Source organism: Bos taurus, chromosome 23 (genome assembly GCF_002263795.3).
Source record: "Bos taurus isolate L1 Dominette 01449 registration number 42190680 breed Hereford chromosome 23, ARS-UCD2.0, whole genome shotgun sequence".
Classification (NCBI taxonomy): domain Eukaryota; kingdom Metazoa; phylum Chordata; class Mammalia; order Artiodactyla; family Bovidae; genus Bos; species Bos taurus.
In genome coordinates, this window is record NC_037350.1 from 8,686,547 (window position 1) to 8,708,942 (window position 22,396).

Here is a 22,396-nt window from a genome sequence, read left to right on the forward strand (position 1 = left end):
TTCTAAGTGATATGTATCTCTGTCATTCCAAGGAAAAACTCATTAGAGCACTGTATGGCTAGTCAAACCATCATGAAAAGAACAGAATGGAATTTGCTTTTCAATCATGAGAAACGCTGGACTGGAAGAAACACAAGATGGAATCAAGATTGCTGGGAGAAATATCAATAACCTCAGATATGCAGATGACACCACCCTTATGGCAGAAAGTGAAGAGGAACTCAAAAGCCTCTTGATGAAAGTGAAAGTGGAGAGTGAAAAAGTTGGCTTAAAGCTCAACATTCAGAAAATGAAGATCAAGGCATCTGGTCCCATCACTTCAGGGGAAAAAGATGGGGAAACAGTGGAAACAGTGTCAGACTTTAGTTTTTTGGGCTCCAAAATCACTGCAGATGGTGATTGCAGCCATGAAATTAAAAGATGCTTACTCCTTGGAAGGAAAGTTATGACCAACCTAGATAGCATATTCAAAAGCAGAGACATTACTTTGCCAACAAAGGTCCATCTAGTCAAGGCTATGGTTTTTCCTGTGGTCATGTATGGATGTGAGAGTTGGACTGTGAAGAAGGCTGAGTGCCAAAGAATTGATGGTTTTGAACTGTGGTGTTGGAGAAGACTCTTGAGAGTCCCTTGGACTGCAAGGAGATCCAACCAGTCCATTCTGAAGGAGATCAGCCCTGGGATTTCTTTGGAAGGAACGAAGCTAAAGCTGAAACTCCAGTACTTTGGCCACCTCATGCGAAGAGTTACTCATTGGAAAAGACTGTGATGCTGGGAGGGATTGGGGGCAGGAGGAGAAGGGGACGACAGAGGATGAGATGGCTGGATGGAATCCCTGACTCGATGGACGTGAGTCTGAGTGAACTCCGGGAGCTGATGATGGACAGGGAGGCCTGGCATGCTGCGATTCATGGAGTCGCAGAGTCGGACATGACTGAGTGACTGAACTGAACTGAAGAAGATACCCTCTTCAAATATTCCTACCTTTAACTACAAGACTAATAGGGGGTTAAAAATAAAAAAGTGTATCATAAGCCATAATTAAGGAATATAAACTGCATCACAGAAATTAAGATATCAGATAAAGTTAAAAGCCCTATCCTTCAATTATTTTAGATCCTAATCACCAGTCTGCTTAAAAAAAAAACAAAAACCCACATATTTTTCAGTAGTTACATAGATCCCCCAGTTTCAGTTTTGCTCTCTGCAAGCTGAGTTACCTGAAGCCAACCTCAATCTGAAAATACTAAGTGGAAAAGTCCAGAAATACACAACCTGTAAGTTTTAAACTGCACACCATTTCTAAGTGGCATGAGGAAACCTCACGCCTTCCTGCCCCATCCCACCCAGAACCCTCAGCCATCAGCACTGCTTGCTCTGGACATCCAACCACTCACACCCACACAGCTTGATGATCCAGGATCCCCCAAAGCAAATGGTCCCCTCGTAGGCCTTTTATCATCTCACATCATCACAAGAAGGGCGAGTACAAACAGTAAGATACTGCGGGGCGGAGGGGGGAGGAGGAAGACCATACTCACGTAACTCTTATCACAGCATATTGCTGTAATTGATCTATTTTATTATTATTAATTTCTTATTGTACCTAACTTATGAACTTTATCACAGGTATGTATGTATAGGAAAAAAATATATACACGGGGTCAGCACTATCCATGGTTTCAGGCATCCACTGGGAGGTCTTGAAATACATCCCTCAAAGTGGGTAGAGGGGATGAGGCTATCATACTGATAAATTAGGTACTCAGCATAATTTGAACAAGAAGCAACTACGTTTGCATCCTTATTTTTAAGAGATATGCTCTGGTCTGATTAAGAAGCAAGTGTACATAATGACACTTATTAAAAATTCCCAGCACACAACAATTCAGTAAAAATTACTCATCTGAAACAATTTCTGCATATATGTAAACATTTTTTTGTGATGGAGAAATGTACATATCTCCTCCACTGTAAGTCTTACTTGTTGCCTCATTTTTAATGTTTCCAAAACCAATATGACCAAATATGTTCATTTAATATAATGGCTCTTCCCTTCTCTTTCCAAGAAAAGTAGTCATTAAACCAATGATACATATTAAAATTATGTAAGAATCAAAGAAGTGCAGGAAGTTTTATGAGTATATGTTTTACTAGGATAAGGATATACTCTCTAACTAAATACTTTTTAAAACTAGAGTCAGTCTCAGCTATAGCCCTTACCAATGCATACACACAAAAAAGTTAAGGATTATGTTTTTTTAAAAAAGCAAATTATGCCGAAGTTTTTACTTCTTAAATGGTCAGTGGTTTGGGGATTATTTTCTTTTTAACAATAAGTATAACAATAAATATAACTAAATATATTTGTTTTTTTAAATGAACTGTCAATCCCCAAACTTTGAATCCCTGGAACCTAACATTCCAGATCAAAGATGTTTCTACTATGAAGGGCTCTGGCTCCTGTAAGAAAAAGAGATGCTGCCTTTAAATTATATTTTTGCTCCTCTACCAAATCCTTATAGTTAAAACATTTGACAATTCATACCTAGACGTGCAAATATCTTATTTACTACATTTTAAAGATATAGCCCTGTTTCATCTCATCTCTCGATTTTCCATACTTCATAGAGGTTCAGGACCCACATGTCCACATTTTAGAGACTAATCTTCACAATGCCTTTGACTCCTGGACACAACACCCAACAGTAACGACCACTTGGTGTCAGCACAACAAAGCGGCTCATACGAACCAGGGGCTTCTCTGAAGCTGAAACAGGCCATCACCTTTCATTTTTTACATTTTTAATTGAAGGATAACGGCTTGACAACATCATGCTGGTTTCTGCCATACAACAACGAAAATCAACCATAAGTGTATATATATTCATATATTCCCTTCTTTCCACTCCCCAACCCATCACCTTTGAAACTTAATATAGGCCTTAGAATGTAAAGATATTTAAGGATTTCGGATCTCATTTACAAATTGAAATGTCCCTTCTGAAAACATTTCCCATACAAATCACAATCAGCTTAGGCTACCATTTCTTTTATCGGAAAAGAAATATGTTTCATGACTACTCATATTTCTGATACTGAAGGGATCTAGAAATTAGAATTGAAACAGAGAGCATCTATTGAGGATAGTCCAGAAGTAAATGAAACAGGCTTTCTGAGTGCAACATAAAAGACAGACATTCTAAAGGTGGGGTCAATAAGTAAAAGGGAAGAGAACTGGTAATTAGTGCAAAGTAGGACAGCATCCATATATTAATAGAAGACACCGGTGTAGAGTATAGAGGAAGTCTACGAAACCAGAACTTCTTTTATAACATGATCAGTTAAAACGCTGGAGAAGAATGAGGAGTGGCAAATCCTGCACTACCTGGTTAAGGTGGACATTCTGTAAACTGGAGAAACTGGGAGATATTACAAAGGTTTTAAACAAATGGTGTGCTTACACAGGGGCACCCATCAAGCTTCCTAACCTGTGGGTCTATATTATGTATTATGATTTGGGAGCTTAATAAGAGAAGTTCCATTTTTAACCTCTGAGAAAACTAAATGAATAATGTTTAAGTATTTTGTCTACATGTGAATTGTCCCTAAAAACCTGTGTGAAGCCTTTAGTGCGAAGAGTTATTTCAAGTGGGAGAAACCTTCATTAGCACTTGATCACCAGAGTATCACATGACAACAGTGCCTACTTTACAACTAAAACCACTCTGTTTTAGAAGGAACCATCAAGGGCAGGGGTACAGCTCTCTTGTGGAACTCTGAAAGAGGGTGCTCCATTAGGAAGAGGGGAGGCATGTTTGTATCAAGGCTAAAATGGGGACGAGCACTCATGCTCCTTTGCTGCTGCTGCTAAGTCACTTCAGTCGTGTCCAACTCTGTGTCACCCCATAGACGGCAGCCCACCAGGCTCCCCTGTCCCTGGGATTCTCCAGGCAAGAATACTGGAGTGGGCTGCCATTTCCTTCTCCAATGTGTGAAAGTGAAAAGTGAAAGTGGAGTCCTCAGTCATATCTGACCCTCAGTGACCCCATGGACTGCAGCCTACCAGGCTCCTCCGTCCATGGGATTTTCAAGGCAAGAGTACTGGAGTGGGGTGCCATAGCCTTCTCCCTCACGCTCCTTACTCCTTTCCAAGAGTCCAAAGTGTCCCACTGACAAGCATGAGCTCCTTGGGAAACACTTCCTACCTAAGAGTCACCCTGCTGATCTCAGTCTAACTCTTATTTCGCTCACTCTGGAAATGGAGAGAACTTGAGGACCATTTACCCCAGTCTCCCTAAACTCTGCCAAGTTCCAACACCCAGGAGCCAAAGTTTTCCTGTGAACCCTGTATGTCCAATGGCAAAAAAATCATAAAACTACTTCAGATGATTTATAGCTATAATTTACAGCTAATTCATAACTTTTACCAAAACAAATCATTGCTTATCTCTGGTCTTCAGTTTCCCCACCCATAAAGTACAGCTAATACTTCCCTAAGACAATTTATACGAAAAAGCCCAATACAATGCCCAACGTAAAGTAGGCATTAGATAACAGGTTGCTTTTATCTAAGAAGCAAAAGTCTGTAGGAAGAAGATAAAATATTTGGGCCTGAAAATAAATCTGCCAAGAATCAAATACTTAGTGGTACTCAATCAAGGGAGTCAGAAATGTGTGCAGGGAGTCAGAAATGTGTGCAGTGAGTCAGAAATGTGTGCAGGGAGTTAGAAATGTATGCAGAGAGAGAGGAGGGGTGGCTGTCAAGACGAACATGGGGAGCTACAGGTATTTACTCAGAGAGGGACATAGACGCCTCACATAATGAAGAACTGTCCAGACAACAAGCCAACAGCACAATCCTGCTGAGAGACTGAAACAGTACAACCATTCTAAAGTGAAAGAAGACCCACTCTGTAAACTGTTAAATATAAGCAAAAGGTCCTTTTAGGAAGAGAAATGAGTTCAAACAACATAAGTATTACTACAAATATAAGGAGAATGGATTCTTTCTAGAAAAGACCATCTAAAGACAACAGAAAAGACCACCCAACCAAAAACAAGCAAACAAATAAGCTTTGTTCTTAAAACAGAAAGATGAGGCAAAGAGAAGTTACCTAACTTATACAAGTTTGTGCCCAGGAAACATGGTCCTACATTCCAAACTCCTAGCACTACACTAACCTCAGTGCACTAGCAAGTTAAGAGTGAGCAGAAAACCTGAAAGGCCAATCATGCCAAGGTGAACACGGCAGCTTGTTTTTTCCCCACGAGGCCACAGCTGCGGCTTTATGCACATTATGTATATTTCACTTTCTGTCATTTAGCAGTTCTGCTATCATTATGTGTTTTATAATTAACAGTAAAAGGAATTCACTGGAATATGGTAGCTTGTGAATGGAATTAAATTCTTTATTAGACTAGATGACCAGTTTGCAAACTCTTCTCCCCACAGCAATGGAGATTATCTCAGAAAGCAGGTGACATAGGCCAAGGAGGCTCCCAATTCAAAAAAGTCAGTTTCATTTTTATCTTTTCTTTTTTGGAGGAGGCATTCACATACATTTATCAAGGAAAAGATTCCACTGATTAAGAAAAATGCTTGAAAACCATGGATTCAGATGAATTATTAAGATCCCATGAAGGTATAAGATTTCAAAGTCCTGAAAAACAACTCACAGACTATACAACCAAGAAAGGCTTTCCATTTTTTACTGCCTTCAGAGCTAATATATTTACACTCTACCTACTTACAGAATTTGGGAGGGATGTTATAAGTATAAATTTTAATGTCCCATATAGTGATAATTATTTTTAATTTAACATTAACACACACACATACAAAATAAGACTAGAGCTCTCAAACAAGGGAGAACACTAGGAAGCAGTATCTCTGCATCAAAGAAATTTTTTTTAAAAAGTCATGTATGTTATCTTCCTCCTCCCTTAAAAACACTGACATGCATTTAAAAATTTATTGAGCAGCCACTCTCCAATGGGCTCAGCTTTTTCAAGATATACAAAGATACACAAGACATGTATCATCTTAAGTTTTAAAAGTGATATTAGACATTCACCAAATTAACTGGGCAGAAAGAGGTACAGTGACAAAGAAAAGCAAAGGAGGGAGAGGGAAGCTTATAGGGAAACGGAGCTCAGCATGGGGAAACGACTTCTGCCTATGCAAGCAGGAAGACTCTCAGGAGCGGCGGCCTGAAGACAGAGTCCAAAAAGGAAGAGACACTCTCTCTGCATGCTGACTGTAACATGACTGTTACATGATGCCGACTCTTTAGCCAACAGTTTACTGTTTAGTAGGAGAAAAGGATAAATAAACAAACACCTAAAACACGATATGTTTCAAGCGTGTGCGTAACATACGAACTTCCTTGGGGTGGTGGGGAGAGTAGGAAGAGCGGAAGAGGGAAGGAGGAAAGGTGACTTCACCAGGGCCCTGAGGATGAGCAGGGGTTTGTCGTAAGGAAAAAGGCATTTCAGGCAACAGGAACAACACAAGCAAGGGCATGGAGAAGAGAAACCATGTGGTGCCTCTGGGGACTGGATGCGTGAGTAAAGAGGTGACAGGATGAAAGCGAAATGAGGCCAGACCAGATGGTGAGGAGCTTTATGCCCGATGCCAAGGAACTTGGCTCTATTACAGAAGGCACAAAGGTTTTCAGAAGGGAATGATTTCACAAAAGATGACACTATGAGACACACTTTCTAACGTTTTTTTTCAGGCAGAAAAATATTTCAAGTTTCCACTGGCTGCAAAAATATGTATGAGAAAATTAATTCCAGGACTTCTTGAAATAACTCCAAACGTCCCACTGGCTATGAGTCCAGATAAGAGCTCCCTGAGGACAGGAGCGATTTGTATTTATTTTTCTCTGGGTCTCTAGGACATGGGATATAGAGAAACAAATAGGAATTGGTGTGTGATTAAGGATGATAAGACAGAACAAAAGATGACTCAAGCCTCTGGCCTGATCATCTGAGTTGGGTTCCCATAAGAAGAATAAGTTTTGCCTAGGAGATGTTAAAATTCAAAACTCTACAAAACATCCAGGGGTTCTGTCTGTCCATAAGCACTTCAATAAAGGTTTGAAGCTCCAGAGAGTCTGCACCACAGACATGACTTTGAGCACTGCCGTATATGCTGTACTGGTGACAGCTGAAGCCATCTGGGTGGATGAGGTCACTGAGCAGGAACAGCACCCAGTTCACAATCTAATACAGGCATACCTTGGAGATAAAGCTGCTTCGATTCCAGACCACTGCAATACAGTGAATATTGCCATAAAGTGAGTCACATGAATTTTTTTGTTTCCCAGTACAAATAAATGTTATGGACAAAAATGAAGTCTGCTGCACTGACTTCCTTTCATGAACAGTTTCTCTACAGCACGAAAGGCTGTTTTGACAGCATTTTCCCCACAGTAGGACTTCTTTCAAAATTGGGACTCAGACCCTGCCATTGCTTTATTAACTAAGTTTATGTAATATTCTAAATTCTTTCAACAACTTCCACAGCACCTTCACTAGGAGTAGATTCTATCTCAGAAATTGCTTTCTTTCTTCATCCGTAAGACGTAACTCCTTACCAGTTCAAGTTGTATGCTGAGCTTAGATATTCAGTCATATCTTTAAGCTCCCCTTCTGGTACTCTTGTCATACCTACTACACCTACAGTTACTTCCTCCAGTGAATTCTTAAACCCCTCCAAAGTCATCGATGAATCGACTTCTTCCAAAATCTTGATCACGTTGATACTTTGACCTCCCATGAATCACAAATATTCTTAATCTTTTCCAGAAGGATTTACTTTACCCAGGTGCATCAGAGGATTCACTATCTACGGCAACTACAGACTCACAAAATGTATTTATTAAAGGATAAAACTTGAAAGTAGAAATGATTCCTTGATCTAGGACTACACAATGGATAGTGTGTTAGTAGACACGAAAATCTCCTACGTTTCCCTTGGAGCTCTTGGGTGACCAGGATCACTGTCAATCAGCAGTAATATTTTGAAAGGAATCCTTTTCTCTGAGCAGTAAAAGTCTTAACAGTAGGCTTGAAATATTCAGTGAACCATGTTGTAAACAGATGTACTATCATCCAGGCTTTGCTGTCTCATTTACAGAGCAGAAGCGGGATAGATTTAGCATAATTTTTAAGCATCTTAGGGTTTCAGAATGGTAAGTGAACACTGGCTTCAACATAAAGCCCCCAGATGCCTTAGCCTCTAGCAAGAAAGCCTGTCCTTTGAAGCCAGGCACTGCTGTTTCCTCCTTAGCTATGAAAGTCTGAGATGGTATCTTCTAACAATATTAGTATTTTGTCTACACTGCTGTTTAGGGCAGCCACCTTGGTGAATAACCTTAGCTAGATCTTCTGGAAAACTTCCTGCAACTTCTACATCAGCTCTCGTTCCCTCACCTTGCATTTTTATGTTATGGAGATCACTTCCTTCCTTAAACTTCAAGAACTAACCTCTGCTAGATTTAGCCTTTTCTTCTGCAACTCTCTCACCTCTCAGTCTTTACAGAGTTGAAAAGAGTTAGGGCCTTGCTCTGGATTAGGTTTTAGCTTAAGGGAATGTTGTGGCTGATTTCATCTTCTATCCAGACCACTCAAACGTTCTCCACGTCAGCAAGAAGGCTATGTTCCTTTCATTGGAGTAGCACTTTTCCTTTCCTTGAAGGACTTTTTCTTTGTTTTCAAAACTTAGCTGTTTGGTGAAAGCGACCTAGCTTTTATGTGGTCTCATCTTTCGATATGCCTTCCTCACTAAGCTTAACAATTTCTAGCTTTTGATTTAAAGTGGGAAATATGTGACTCTTCCTTTCACTTAAAACACTTAGAGGCCATTGAAGGGTTATCACCCAATTTAATTTCAACATTGTTTTATCTCAGGGAATACGGAGGCCCAAGGAGAAGGGAGAGAGATGGGGGAATGGCTGGTTGGTGGTCAAAACACATGCATTTACCAATTAAGTTCACAGTCTTATGTGGGTACAGCTCATGTCACCCCAAAAGTTATAATAGAAACAACATAGATTGCTCATTACAGATCACCATAACAAATATAATAAAAATGAGAAAGTCTGAAATATTGGTAGAATTACCAAAATGTGACACAGAAACGCAAAGTGAACAAATGCTGTTGAAAAAATGGCGCCAGCAGCAGATATGCTCAACAAAAGGCTGTCACAAATCTTCAATTTGTAAAAAACAGAATTATCTATAAAGCACAATCAAGTGAACAGCAATAAATCAAGGTATGCCTGTAGTCCCAGGGCAAAGATGAGGCTAGACAGAGAAAGAACATTCAGAGGAAAAACTAGAAAGGGATCATGTGTGACTAAGAAGGTAGACATTTCAGAAACCAGAGTTTGGAGCCAAATGGTCAGTTAGTGTGAAGACTGGAAAGGAGCTACTGAATTTGGAAACTCGGTAGTTGTTAATCAACATTATCGAAGTGGATATAGGATTGACCAGGTTGAAGAATAAGGGATATGGAAATAAAAGACAATGGATGGAAATCACGCTGTCCACAAAGTGTGGCAATAAAGAGAAGGAGTGAGAGGTTTTAGTATCTTGACAGGTCATCAGAGACATAGGCACATTTTGTGCATTATATCTTTCTTTAATACAACTTGTCTCTAGAGACTGTGAGAACAAAACTGCCTTCAGTATTCTTAGAGCACCTACTAGATTATATTATAAAAACAGCAGCGCTACTAAGTCATTGTTTAGACTGCAAGATATATCTCATACACTTCACTAAATGTTAACTAAATTCCAGCGTAAAGAGAACACTTGACCGAATCAATTAGTCATTAAATTCAAATCATTTACCAGCATGGGGCTGGAAAAGAGACCACACCCTGCTACATAATTTGACAAGCTCTGTGAGCAGTGCTGGGGAAGCTGAGAAGTTACCTTAACCCCTTCGCCCCTGGGCTGCACAGGGACATACTCACCTCCATAGTAGAGTCCTGTAGCAGTGCACATCCGCCACTGTCCCTGATACATTCCTGCTCTGCTGGGGCTGCACATCTGGACGCTGACATCTGCAATCTCTTGGGGCTCTAGCGATCTCACCATCACCATGTTCACATGTCCAAACTGGTCTCCCCCGACATATTTAAGACAAACCCCTGGAGGCCAGGCCTCTGCCCCTGAGTTCAAGCAAAAGAAAAAAATGTTAGGCAATCAGTGGTCCTATGCTGGGTGCAGTTTATTACAAAACTGTAGAAGATGCCTCTTGGTCTCTCACACATACATAAACCTACCCATACTCTTGAGCTATACACTGATTAGAGAGAATCAGAGTCGACAACCTCTGACCAATGGTCTATCCCTAAGAGAAAGCACACACGGCAAAAGCAAGGCGGTTTCTCAAGAAGTAGTGTTTTGGGGGCCCAGGGAAGGCTACACATCACACTAACCCATAGAACCTAGGAATGAAGTCTGAAAGGAGCCATGGAAACGAAGCTCAGCCCCACATCTCTGGAGGACTGCTTTCTTCTCTACTAAGAAACACGACCATTTGCACTTTAACTTTTGAACTGACATTCAAAGTAAAAATATGCCTGACTGTCCCCAGTTTTTCCGTTGAGGAAAGAGGATGAAACTCATGAAGAGTAATTTCTGTATTACTTTCATTTTAAAACTACTTTTTCCCTGCTTTTTCTTCTGGAGTCCCTAACAATGAAAAGATTGAGGGTCAAAAGACTGCAAATAAAGACAGAGGAGTCAAGTGAAAGCTTCATTTTCAGGGGCAAACAGTAGTGGGGAAAGTATGAACAGCAGGCCCTGATAACAGTACAGTGACCCATGGTCTCAGGGGTGGTGACACCAGCCAGAGGTGCTTGTAGAAAGAACAGGAACGGCAAGACAGAGAAATAGCTTTGGCAAGAATGCCTTGTCCGCCTTTGGAGGTGGCAAAGGTCCTATTTGGTTCCCACTCCTGTGCACCTATATTCATGTAACTAACTCACATGAGAAATCAATACACTGACTTCTGACCGGTCACAGGTAGCCACATACAGTGACTAGATGTGATACTTTCTGTGAAGTCTCTCTGACACACTCCTTTTTACTATACACAGAAACCTCTGTATCTTTTTTACATTCATTATAAACATAAATCACTATGAAAAGCTGGGCACGGCAAGACTCTCAGCATGTTGAAAACTCATCTAACAGTACTCTAGGATTCCTCAGTCCCTTGTTCTTGAAGTGCCAGGCCAGTTTAGAAACTTGATGGCTTACTACTCAAAAAAGGGAGAACCAGACAGGAAAAGCAACCAACACTCTACTGCTGAGATCTCAGCCTCATGAATGGTACCTGCTGTGGCTCATGCTATTTAGGGTAGCAGATGGAGCAGGGGTTGCTATGTTTTTTTTTTTTTTTTTTTTTAATTCTAAAAGCAAAGTGCCCTCTTAAATTAACACTTTAAAGGGCAACTGCTGCTATTGAGAAGGTTGTGGATGATACACGGGTAATACACGCAAATTCTTTTTTTCATTTCTGGGGCCTATGGCCTAGCAAAAGTATATTTGTCTTAGGTCAAGAATAGTAGCAGTTGACGTGAAGTACCTTGGAAAATGTTGGTCTCTTTAAAGATAAATATCCAAAAGAAAAATTAAATTACTACTATAGGGGTGAATCCATAATTATTCTTTAAAAGACACATATGCACACATGCACGCACACGCACACACATATCAAACAAGACAACATCTGTTTATATGAAAACCCAAGAATGTTTTTAGAACTTTAAAGAAAATGAAAACCAAGACCGCCTGGGTATGGGAAATACTTGGCTGCCCTGATCAGACAAGCACAAGCAGCTGAGACAGTTGGATCTCTCATCTATGCAAAAGAGGGAGTACTGCTCTATTCCCAGGAGACTTGGTAAGCTGTGAAACTATTAAAAATTAGATGGCTACGGTCCTATCTTTTTCTATGTCAGACCCTACTGATGTGGTACTTGGAGAGCTTCTTGAAGAAAAAACTGGAAGGGTTATGCATCATCAGCTCTAAAGTGTTACTTGGCTATAAAATGAAGAACCAATCATCTGCCTTCTGAGAGCTGCCAACAGTTTACAATGACATATAGTTCTTACAACCCCAAATGTAAAGGCAGGTAACTCTGAAAAGGTCACTGATACTGGTTCCTGATACAGAAGGAAGGGAAATACTGATGGCTGTTTGACCTACCAAGCTAAGCATACCAGAAAAATCTGGATTTGAGAAGTGTAACATAATAGGGCTTCAAATTAAGTCTCTTACAAACTGGCTTACTGTGGGGTAGATACATGCTTCTAGAAGAAAAGAAAGACTAGTCTATGTTTTACAACTTTTCAAGTTAAGTATCACAAGCACACAAAGGTTGTGATTCTTCAGTTATTACGGAATATAATTTTATTAAAAAATAAAAAGTCAAAACAAGACAAAAAACCCTATCATATGGCAACTTTGAGATGACAGTGAGTATGGCAAAAACAAAAGTCCACCAGTTTCAGAAAGTCTGAGATTTAGTTTGGGGACAGAAGGAACAGCCAAAGAGCAAGACAAAAGACAAACTTCAACGAAGACCCCCTTCTGTTTTTTAACCCCTCGTAGTTTAGAGAATGCATTTCAAATTAAGCTACAGGCAAACAGAGACCTTCACTGATCTGGGTACCATTTTCTTTTCTGTACCTGATAAAGTGACTGGAACATAAGAAATGTAACTCTATTAAGGAGCTGAAGAAAAATGGAGGGAATAGTTGTTCTTTCTCAAGTTTCCCTTCCTCCCCCATCAACTCTTGTTCTATATTCATTTCTACGTAGTTTAGAAAATATAGATGACTTTGCGGTCACTCTCTCATATGACAATCACAACTACTTCATTAAAGTCATATAAATGTAAGAGTTATCATAATATGCTTAGTTAAACACTCATCACAGCTGGATAGCAGAGCATGGCTATGATAACTGAGAAGCTTTAAGTAATGGTAAAGAGAATGGTCTACTTTTGGCTTAAGAGGGACAGTTTCAAATTTTCATTTTAAACCATAAAGTATCCTTGGCAAGTTTCCCCAAACTTCTAAAACTTACACAGTACCAAAAGTGTAGATCCTGGGATTCTGCATCTATGTCATTATATGTCTCACTTCTCTTTTTCTGTGATATGAATCTAAGGACTTTCATAGCAGGCATTTAATTTTAAACAATGCATGACATTTATCTTCCTTGGGGAAGGTGCTGGGACAGCTATATGCAGTTCCTTCCTATCAATCTCATCTTTTGTAAACTTGAATGTCCAGTATGCCTGAAACATGACAGCAGAGAGCACCATGAAAATTATTTATGAAACTCTTTCAGGGGGAACTTATCTCTTAAGGAAGGTTATGAATGAGAGCCAGAGGAGAAAGAGCTCAGGCCTACTCTACTTCTTCCTCCTTTTTTTTTTTTGGCCTCACTACGCAGGATATGAGAGCTTAGTTTCCTGACCAGGGACTGAACCCATGCCTCCTGCACAGAGTCTTAACTGCTGGACCACCAGGGCAGTTCCAGTCCACACTACTCCTGTGTTACCACTCCATCTGCAGAAAGAACTCAAGCCAGATTAGGATGACGCCGAAGAACCAGCTCACGTGCCTGCCTTCCTTGTATCTCTAATAACATATCTGTCACGTAACTATGGCAGGCCAGTTTCTTCTTAATCAAATGGAAAGCATTTAGTCTACAAACAAAACTATTTTACAATTGGTATAACAACTTCCAGAAGAAGACAAAACCTATTTGTTCGAAGTACCTTTCTAGCAACTGTTGCCCAATTTTTCAAGAGGTGTACAGGAACAAAAATGTCCTTTATAGGAAGAAAGGCTGTAGACCCAGAGACTGTTTTAAATTGCACTTATTATGCAAAAAGTAGGAGGAAAAAGAGCCAGTTCCACCAAAACAAGTTTTGCTTCAAGTCAAGGTGAAAGTCTCTTTGGGGTTCTGATTTGACATTCTAGCCATTTTATATCAATCCCTTCCAACCTCTCATTAACCCAAGGAACTGTCTAGTGAGTGAGAAGATATTTCAAAGAGGCTTTCTGAAATATAAAATGGTATTCTGCAACAAAACGGTATTTAAAACATTTAACAGTACTCTGACAACTTTCAGTATTGAAGAACACTATAAAGAACCCATGGAAAGCCAGACCATTTCCAGTGTTTTCACTATTAAGTAAACAAGGTCTTGGATTAATTATTTTAAATAAACAAAACTTTTAATAAGTTATACTTTCTAAACAAACATCACTCATTTAAAAAATTCATGGCTAGGTTTCAAAAGCATTTTTGATCAGCAACACAGATTTTAGTGAGTCAGAGAAGAAACATGATGAATAAAAGCTGACGTGAAGAAATTGTTTTAACGTTTTTAAAAGCAGGCAACATTAAGAAGGTGAGACAAATTAGGAACATAAAACAATCAAACTTGTAACAAGAATTTCAATAAAAATAGAAAACATGGCTATTTTCCTGTATTACCATGTGCCTCTCAAACTGACAATGCACCACACTGTTACAACCAAAGGGGAAAAGAAGCTAATGAAAATTTTATAAAGTCACTGACGTCCAGTCACCTGTAACAATGGGTCAATCCAGATTATGTGTTTTTGCTCCAACACACACCAAACCTTCATCCAAGCTAAAGTTATTTCCAAATAAGCCAGACAAACTAATAATAAGTTTGGTATACTAATTATGATATAAAAGGCTAGCTTAGCCAGTCTCTCCCCATCATAAAAAACTGAAGTATAAAGAACTGAGAAGTAAACAGCGTCCAACAAAAGGTTTGAGTCCTCAGAGTTTTCTATGATTTCACATCAGATTACCATTACTATTACCATGCTAGACAGGGATCCCCCACACCAAGAAATTTTAGCTAAATACTCCTTTTGTACTTTTAGAAAACTTTCCATCTCTCAGAATTTCTTTTGTAAACACTCAATAATAAGGAAGTTAAAGCATCCTCACCTAGTCAGCATAAATTGTTACTGGATGGAATAAGACATGCTAATAAACTCATTCAAATTTTAAAAGTCATTTGAAAAGAATGTAACAAGTTATCAGACATTATTTTCAAAGAACCATAATTAATTTATGCTGAATTTTTCTTAAGTCAGCAGTAAGTCAAAACAATCAATAATTCTTTAAAAAAGCAACTTCTCAATCTTTCCATCTTTTCTATTCTGAGCAAATTGGTACACTTCTTACCCTATTTTTCAAAGTGATGATAACAGCTCAGATAGATAGCTCGATGAAAATTTCAGACAGAATAATCCTTGTGGTTGCAAAGAAATGAGCTTTCAAAAGAGCAGATGCTCACAACTCTAGCTACCTTGTTCTTTTCAAGGATGTACCTTCTCTAGCATGCTGGAAATAACTGGAAGATTAATTAGAGCAGAAATAAAACGATGGAGTAGAGCTATACTTGTGGAGACAATACCACAACCAACACATGCCTAGCTCCTGGTATCAAAAGAATATTGAATTGTGTTTAAATGTCAAGACCGAAATTCTTCCTAATCTACGGAATATTTTATTGGTGTTTGGGTCATCATACCAGTACAAGAAAATGCTACATCATGTATAAGGAAAAAAAGAGTTACACAATCACATAATTTAAGCTAAAACATTTCCTTGTTTCTTTTAACTGCTAAGAAAAGAAAACTGGGCAAGGGAAGATTGCTCTTTATACATTTACCAGAATTTTGGATCCGCCACGTTTTTATAAACTGAGTATCAGGAGGTATCGACTCCCCTTCTCCTATGGTGACATCTTCAACAAAGGACATGGAGGGTACACTGATGTTTGGGCTCTCAAAGTCATAATATGCGCCAATTGCTGCTTGTAGGTTCCTACAAATAAAAAGAAAAGGCAAACGACTTCAGTCCTCTCCAGAGCATATAATCTAATTGTCAAACAAAAGAAAACTAGGCCTGTTTTCTTAGGCCATGTTATAGAACCTGTATAAAGAAGGTATACAGATGGCTCCTAGTATGTTAATCTTCAGAGTCGTTGATTCTTGCTTAGGAACAACAGGAAAAAACACAAGGACCAACAAACTTGTGCAATACTTTCTTCACAAGGTACCCACATAGAAAGTAAGCATTATTAGCACCATCAGCAACAATGTGAGAAGTTCCCCTTTTACCCATAAGGACAGCAAGTATGGCTAAGAAAGTCAATTAAAAGAGTCCTCCATAGATGTGACTAAACTTCAAGGAAGCTCCATTAAAGAAAATTCTCATTTTTTAAAAAGGCAATACTTGGTTCACAAAGTTTAATACAATGGGGATTTCCACGGTGGTCCAGTGGTTAAGAATCTGCCTGTCAATGCAAGGGACGTGGGTTACATCCAGGAAGATCCCACATGCCGCAGGGCGCCTGTGTTGCACAAGTTTTGATCCCACACTCTAGGGCCTGTGCTCTGCAACAACATAGGCCACTGAAATGAGAAGCCCACACACCACAGCTCAAGAGTGGCCCCCATTCTCTGCAACTGGAGAAAAGCTGGAACAGCAACAAAGACCTGGCACAACCAAAAATAACAAAGTTTTAAAAAAGCTTCATACGATGAAAAATACCTATCTCATCTCTTCTTTTCCATACACACACACACACAGGTATTATTTGTGGCTTTAATAGATATATCTAAACTTCCTTCAATAAAAAGTTATACACTTAGTGAATGCTCTCACCATGAACATATGGAATGTCTATTTCCCCATTCATTCATTAACAATACTTCTCTAACATTTTGTATTTCTGTCAATCTGATGGGTGAAAAACAAGATCTTGGTGAGGTCTGAAAATGGTTTTCTCTTTTCATGAGAGGTTAAATATCTTTTGGGGCTTTCCAGGTGGCGCAGTGATGTGCAAGAGATGCAGGTTCAATTCCTGGGTCAGGAAGATCCCCTGGGGCAGGAAACAGCAACTCGCTCTAGTATTCTTGTCTGGAAAATTTCATGGACAGAGAAGCCTGGCTACAGTCCATGGGGTTGCAAAGAGTCAGACACAACTGAGTAACTGAGCACACAAGTATCTTTTACACTTTCACGAGCCATGTGCAGCTTCTTTTTAGAAGCACAATTTTGTAAATGTTGGTGTTTTTTTTAATTACTTATAAACTTCCTAATGACAAGGAACTACCAAGCATACAAACCAGTCCCTAACTGAACAGAATCATACAGCTGACAGCTTGGCTCATCAGTGGCAGAAACCAAAGGCCACTAAGTTAAGTAAGCTGTGTTCATTAAAGAAATTGTTGGTAATTACATTAACTGCTTCTCTTATGGTCCTCCTCAAACTAGTGACATCATCCCCAGTCCCCAAGGAAAAACACAAAGAGCATTTTTCCAAATATAACCCGAGCATAAGCCAACGGACCCAGTGGGTTGTTTTTAATTATGCATAAACATAGCATGATGTAAGGCCTGACACAACTGCCCAACACACATGCTGTTAACAGCAAATGCTTTCTGCTGAGGGCCTGCCTACTCTTCCAGGTGTTTGCAGCTGCCAGAAAGGAGGGCTATATTTAGAGGAGCTACCTCAGGTCAAGCCCCATGCAACGGTGGCCTGCAGTATTAGTGAGTAATGACCGGAATTACATTACCACCAAATGCTGGCCTGTCACGTGTGTGCCAGATAAAATTTACATGGAGCAGAGCTGGGTGAGGGTCCAAACTGTGCCTGTTTATTTGACCATTCAATAGGAAAGCTTGGGCTTCAGTCTTTCCAGCAACTTCCTTATCTAGTTGGTACTTATCTAAAGTGAAGAATATGTGACTGGTCGAACTTAGGGAGTCCCAGATCCTACCACTCACCAACAGACTCAGGAGTATGTCTGGAATCAGCCTTACGTTTAGAGATCAGACATAAAATGAGGGAAAGAAAAAGAGGCCGAATTTGTATTTTGTTCTTCTGAAAACTTTTTAACTGTCCACCTTTTCATAAAGATAATTTTTTTTTTGCCAAAGGTCTCAGGCAGACAGCCTGAATTGTTTTCTGTTCACTTCGCTGTAAAATATGCTTGGGAGCGAAGAAACTATTTGTGCACTCAGGACAACTGCCAATTCTCATATTCAGCCTGTGTCATATTTCACCACTTGGCTGTGCCTGCTATCAGACAGGACTTTGAGACCAGCATAGCAGAAACACGAACAAGCGGAAAAGTCCAGTTACTCTACTTAGGCGGATCCACCCCACTCCTCAAACCTTTTTTCACACATTCCTACTTAACCCACAGCCAAGCCAACAAAACTGCTTACTTGTACCTATATTATCCAGAGAACTCAGCCAGAGAAAGATTAAGAAACATTTTTAAACCCCAAAGTGAAACTGAAAGTAGAGAACTAGTCTCCTGGCAGGAAAGAGTGAAGGATGACAAAGCATAATCATTTCCCAAGTACAAGGCAGAAAGAGAGGACATTAGCCTGGCAGCTCCCTAACCCACAGGGCAGGTACACAGCCCCCATCAGCGCTTAGACCATTTAGATTACTGCCTCCCTGGGCCGAGGAACAGGAGGAACAGACTTAAACAGCTCCAATTCAGTGTGAGAATAAGCAAACATGATAGCATGCACTCCTGCTTAAAACAACATGCTCAACTACTATTAGGCAACAAGAAACTCCACGTGCAACACAGATGGTTGAAGACATGGGAAAGAAACCCGGACACCATGCAGTGTTCAGCCCAGCCTGAAAGTTTAAACCTCCGGGCTCCTTCAGTGTCTTCGCTCAAGAAAAGTTTTTACTCTGATCTCAAAGTTAAAGGTGCCTAAAGAACGAAGGGGAGCAGTGTAACAAGCGGAAAAAAGGCACAGGCGAAGAAGATGGGTGATGGTGATGATTACATAACATCGTGAATATACTTTATGCCACAGAACTATGCACTTTAAAATGGTTAAAATGCTCAATTTTTATTTTACTTTATTTTTATTGATATGTCCAACTAGACAGCATATTAAAAAGCAGAAACATTACTTTGCTGACAAAGGTCCATCTAGTCAAAGTTATGGTTTTTCCAGGAGTCATGTATGGATATGAGAGTTGTACCATAAAGAAAGCAGAGTGCTGAAGAATTGATGCTTTTGAACTGTGGTGTTGGAGAAGACTCTTCAGAGTCCCTTGGACTGCAAGGAGATCAAACCAGTCAATCCTAAAGGAAATCAATCCTGAATATTCATTGGAAGGACTGATGCGAAGCTCCAATACTTTGGCCACCTGATGTGAAGAACTGACTCATCAGAAAAGACCCTGATGCTGGGAAAGATTAAAGGCAGAAGGAGAACGGGAGGACAGAGGATGAGATGGCTGAATGGCATCACTGACTCTATGGACATGAGTTTGAGTGAACTCCGGGAGCTGGTGGCAAGAAGCCTGGCGTGCTGCAGTCCATGGGGTTGCAAAGAGTCAGACACAACTGAGCTGAAGTTGATTTACAATGTTGTGTTGGTTTCTGATGTGCGGCAAAGTGATCCAAATATATTCTTTATTATATTCTTTTCTATTATGGTTTATCACAGGATATTGAATATAGCTCCCTGTGCTCTACAGTGGGGCCTTGCTGTTCATCTGGTAGTGTGTATCTGCTAATCCCAAACTCCTAAATTTATATCCTCTGCACCCCCTTTTCTCCTTTGGTAACAATAAGTTTGCTTTCTATGTCTGTGAGCCTGTTTTGTAAATAAATTCATTTGGATCATGTTTCAGGTGTTTCAGGTTCCACATGTAGGTAATATCACTTGTTATTTGCCTTTCTGACTTACTTTGATCAGTATGATAATCTCCAGGTGCATCCATGTTGCTGAACGTGGCATTATTACATTCTTTTTATGGTTGAGTGATATTCCATTATACATATTCATCACATCTTTGTTATCCATTCATCTGTTGATGGACAATTAGGCTGCTTCCATATTTTGGCTATTGTGAACAGTGCTGCGATGAACGTGGGGGTGCACGTATCTTACTAGTTTTCTCCCGATACAGGCATGGAAATGGAATTGTTGGATCATGTGGCAACTCTATTTTTAGTTTTTTAAGGAATCTCCAATTGTCTCTATGGAAGAGCTTACACTAATTTATATTCACAGCAGCAGTGCAGAAGGATTCGCTTTTTTCCACACCCTCAACAGCACTTGTTATTTGTAGACTTTTTAATGATGGCCTTTCTGACTGGTGTGAGGTGATTCCTCACTGTGGTTTTGATTTGCATTTCTCTAATAATTAGCAATACTGAGCATCTTTTCATGTGCTTACTGGCCATCCGTTTGTCTTCTTTGAAGAAATGTCTATTTAGATAGTCTGCTCATTTTTCCATTGGGTTTGGTTTTTTTATTATTGAGTTGTATGCACTCTGTGTGTATTTTGGAAATTAAGCCTTTGTCAGTACATTGTTTGCAAATATTTTCTCCCAGTCCATCAGCTGTCTTTTCAATTTATTTATGGCTTCCTTCCTGTGGAAAAGTTTTAAGTTTTTTATTAGATCCCATTTCATTATAAAAAGGTAAAATTTTAAATGGCTTTATTTAGAGGAAGCTCCTAATCCCTGGTTGTGGGGCTTTGAACAAGTGGCTAATCATCTGTGTCAGTTTACTCATGTACAAAACTGAGTTTTTTATGGTAAGTTTGGCTTATATTTTATATTACAAAGTTGGTGTTACAAGGTGGGCTGTGAAGACTGCATGAGGCAATGTGTGTAAATGCCAATGCCTTAGGTTGGCAGACATTTAATTAACGAACATTTATCCATGTGCAAGGCACTCAGCCTTGGACAGAAAAGACACCCATTACAGGCAAGGGTCCTCTCCATTATAAAGCCCAGCAGTCTGCAGCAAACCAGGGACTCAAACAAGGGTAACTGCAACTATCTCTCACACTGATGCTTATCAGCCCAAGGCAGCTTTTTCATCTGGGGATAAAAAAAAATGGGCTTGGTGCACAACACAGTTTCAACCACACTGATAATCAAGTTAACCTGATTGGAGTAGATGAATCTGGTAGTGCTGATATGTGTTTTCTGATGAAACACAATTCTGTAACTCAGAAGTGATACTGTCCAACCTTCATTTTATAGATGAGGCCACAGACACACCGACAGGTAAATAACTTGCACACGTCTATCTATATCTTTTAACTTATCCAGAATGTTCCAATTATCTACCAATGCTCTGAACATCTTATTTTCTTAAGAACATACTAAGTACCATCATGAATTCTATAAATCAGCTAATTATAACATATCATTAAGCCAAATTTTTGAAAGTGGTCAAATGTCTAATTGTGTATATATTCACAAACACAGAAGATTTATTTTTGTACTATTTATACAAACATAAGTCAGATTAACAGTCTTATGAAGAAAAATCATCAATATACTGAATATACATCAGGAATATCATCCCAAAAATACAGGAGTAAAAGAAAACAGTTAAAAAAAACTAGGAAATCAGAATTTAAGAAGGAATGCCAGAAGTCCAAGTATTAGCTTAGATTTTCAGCAAAATAAAATTAGATATCTTTCCTTTTCCTCTCTGAACAAGAAACTGAAAAGGATTCAAATTACTTGTAAGAAAAAAAAAAGAAAACTATCCATACAATCTGGACATAAATTGGGAAATCAGAATAATGAATCAATCCAGTTAAACATGAACAGCAGCATCTTCAGGCTTCAAGCAATACTTACTCAGAACTTCAAGAAGTCTCTCTCACCTATAGAGTGTCAACGACCCTGCTCTCAAGGCACAGGCCTAGCAGGAACCAGAAGACCTCACTATCCTGAATGACTGAGAAAACCTGACTAGAAAAAGGGTCAGCAAAACAGGTGGCAGTTCTTACCAGGGCTTTCCAACATCAACTCAACAAGCCTCTTGTGTGGAAGACCAAAATGAGGGGCAAAAAATGTGACTCTCAATAATGTTAAGGCCTCGAAGAAACTGAGAATTTTATTAAAACAAAGATGAATGCAGGTAGGGAACAGAAGCTGAACTAAAGAAGGCTCAAATATTTTCAAACCTAAAAGTTAACTAACAGATGACACTATTTAATATGTGAAGACAGGAAGAAAGAACTAGAGAAAGATTTTATTAAGAGGAGCAGCAAAGGTCACACCATTGTTCACCCACTTCTTAGAGCCCTCGCCAAGTCCAAGATTGTTTCTTCATCCTTCTTTTCCTGGCTATTTACTGGCCCATTAATTCTTAAACTTTTTAGAACTGGTCCTTCTAACAGCAGCAGCTATACCGCTTCCAAAGAGAAAGTAAAAAACTAGCATTCTGCATGAAAACCCAAGGCAGTGGCACTGTTTCAGATTATAAGTATGCAGTTTCAGG

The 22,396-nt window shown here is 39.4% G+C and overlaps 1 protein-coding gene across 5 annotated transcripts in view; it reads right to left on the bottom strand.

Annotated features, from left to right (window-relative positions):
- The window catches only part of ILRUN (inflammation and lipid regulator with UBA-like and NBR1-like domains), a 106,005-nt gene that overhangs the window by 49,157 nt on the left and 34,452 nt on the right, over positions 1-22,396 (bottom strand). For 4 of the 5 annotated variants that reach the window (XM_005223264.5, XM_005223261.5, XM_005223262.5 and 1 more), the window contains exons 2-3: positions 15,762-15,916; positions 9,990-10,187 (exon numbers count right to left, since the gene is read on the bottom strand). In XM_005223264.5, the coding sequence (XP_005223321.1) occupies positions 9,990-10,187; positions 15,762-15,916 (353 nt within the window). The remainder of the gene's footprint in view (positions 1-9,989; positions 10,188-15,761; positions 15,917-22,396) is intronic. The other variant, XM_005223263.5, reaches the window with a different exon arrangement.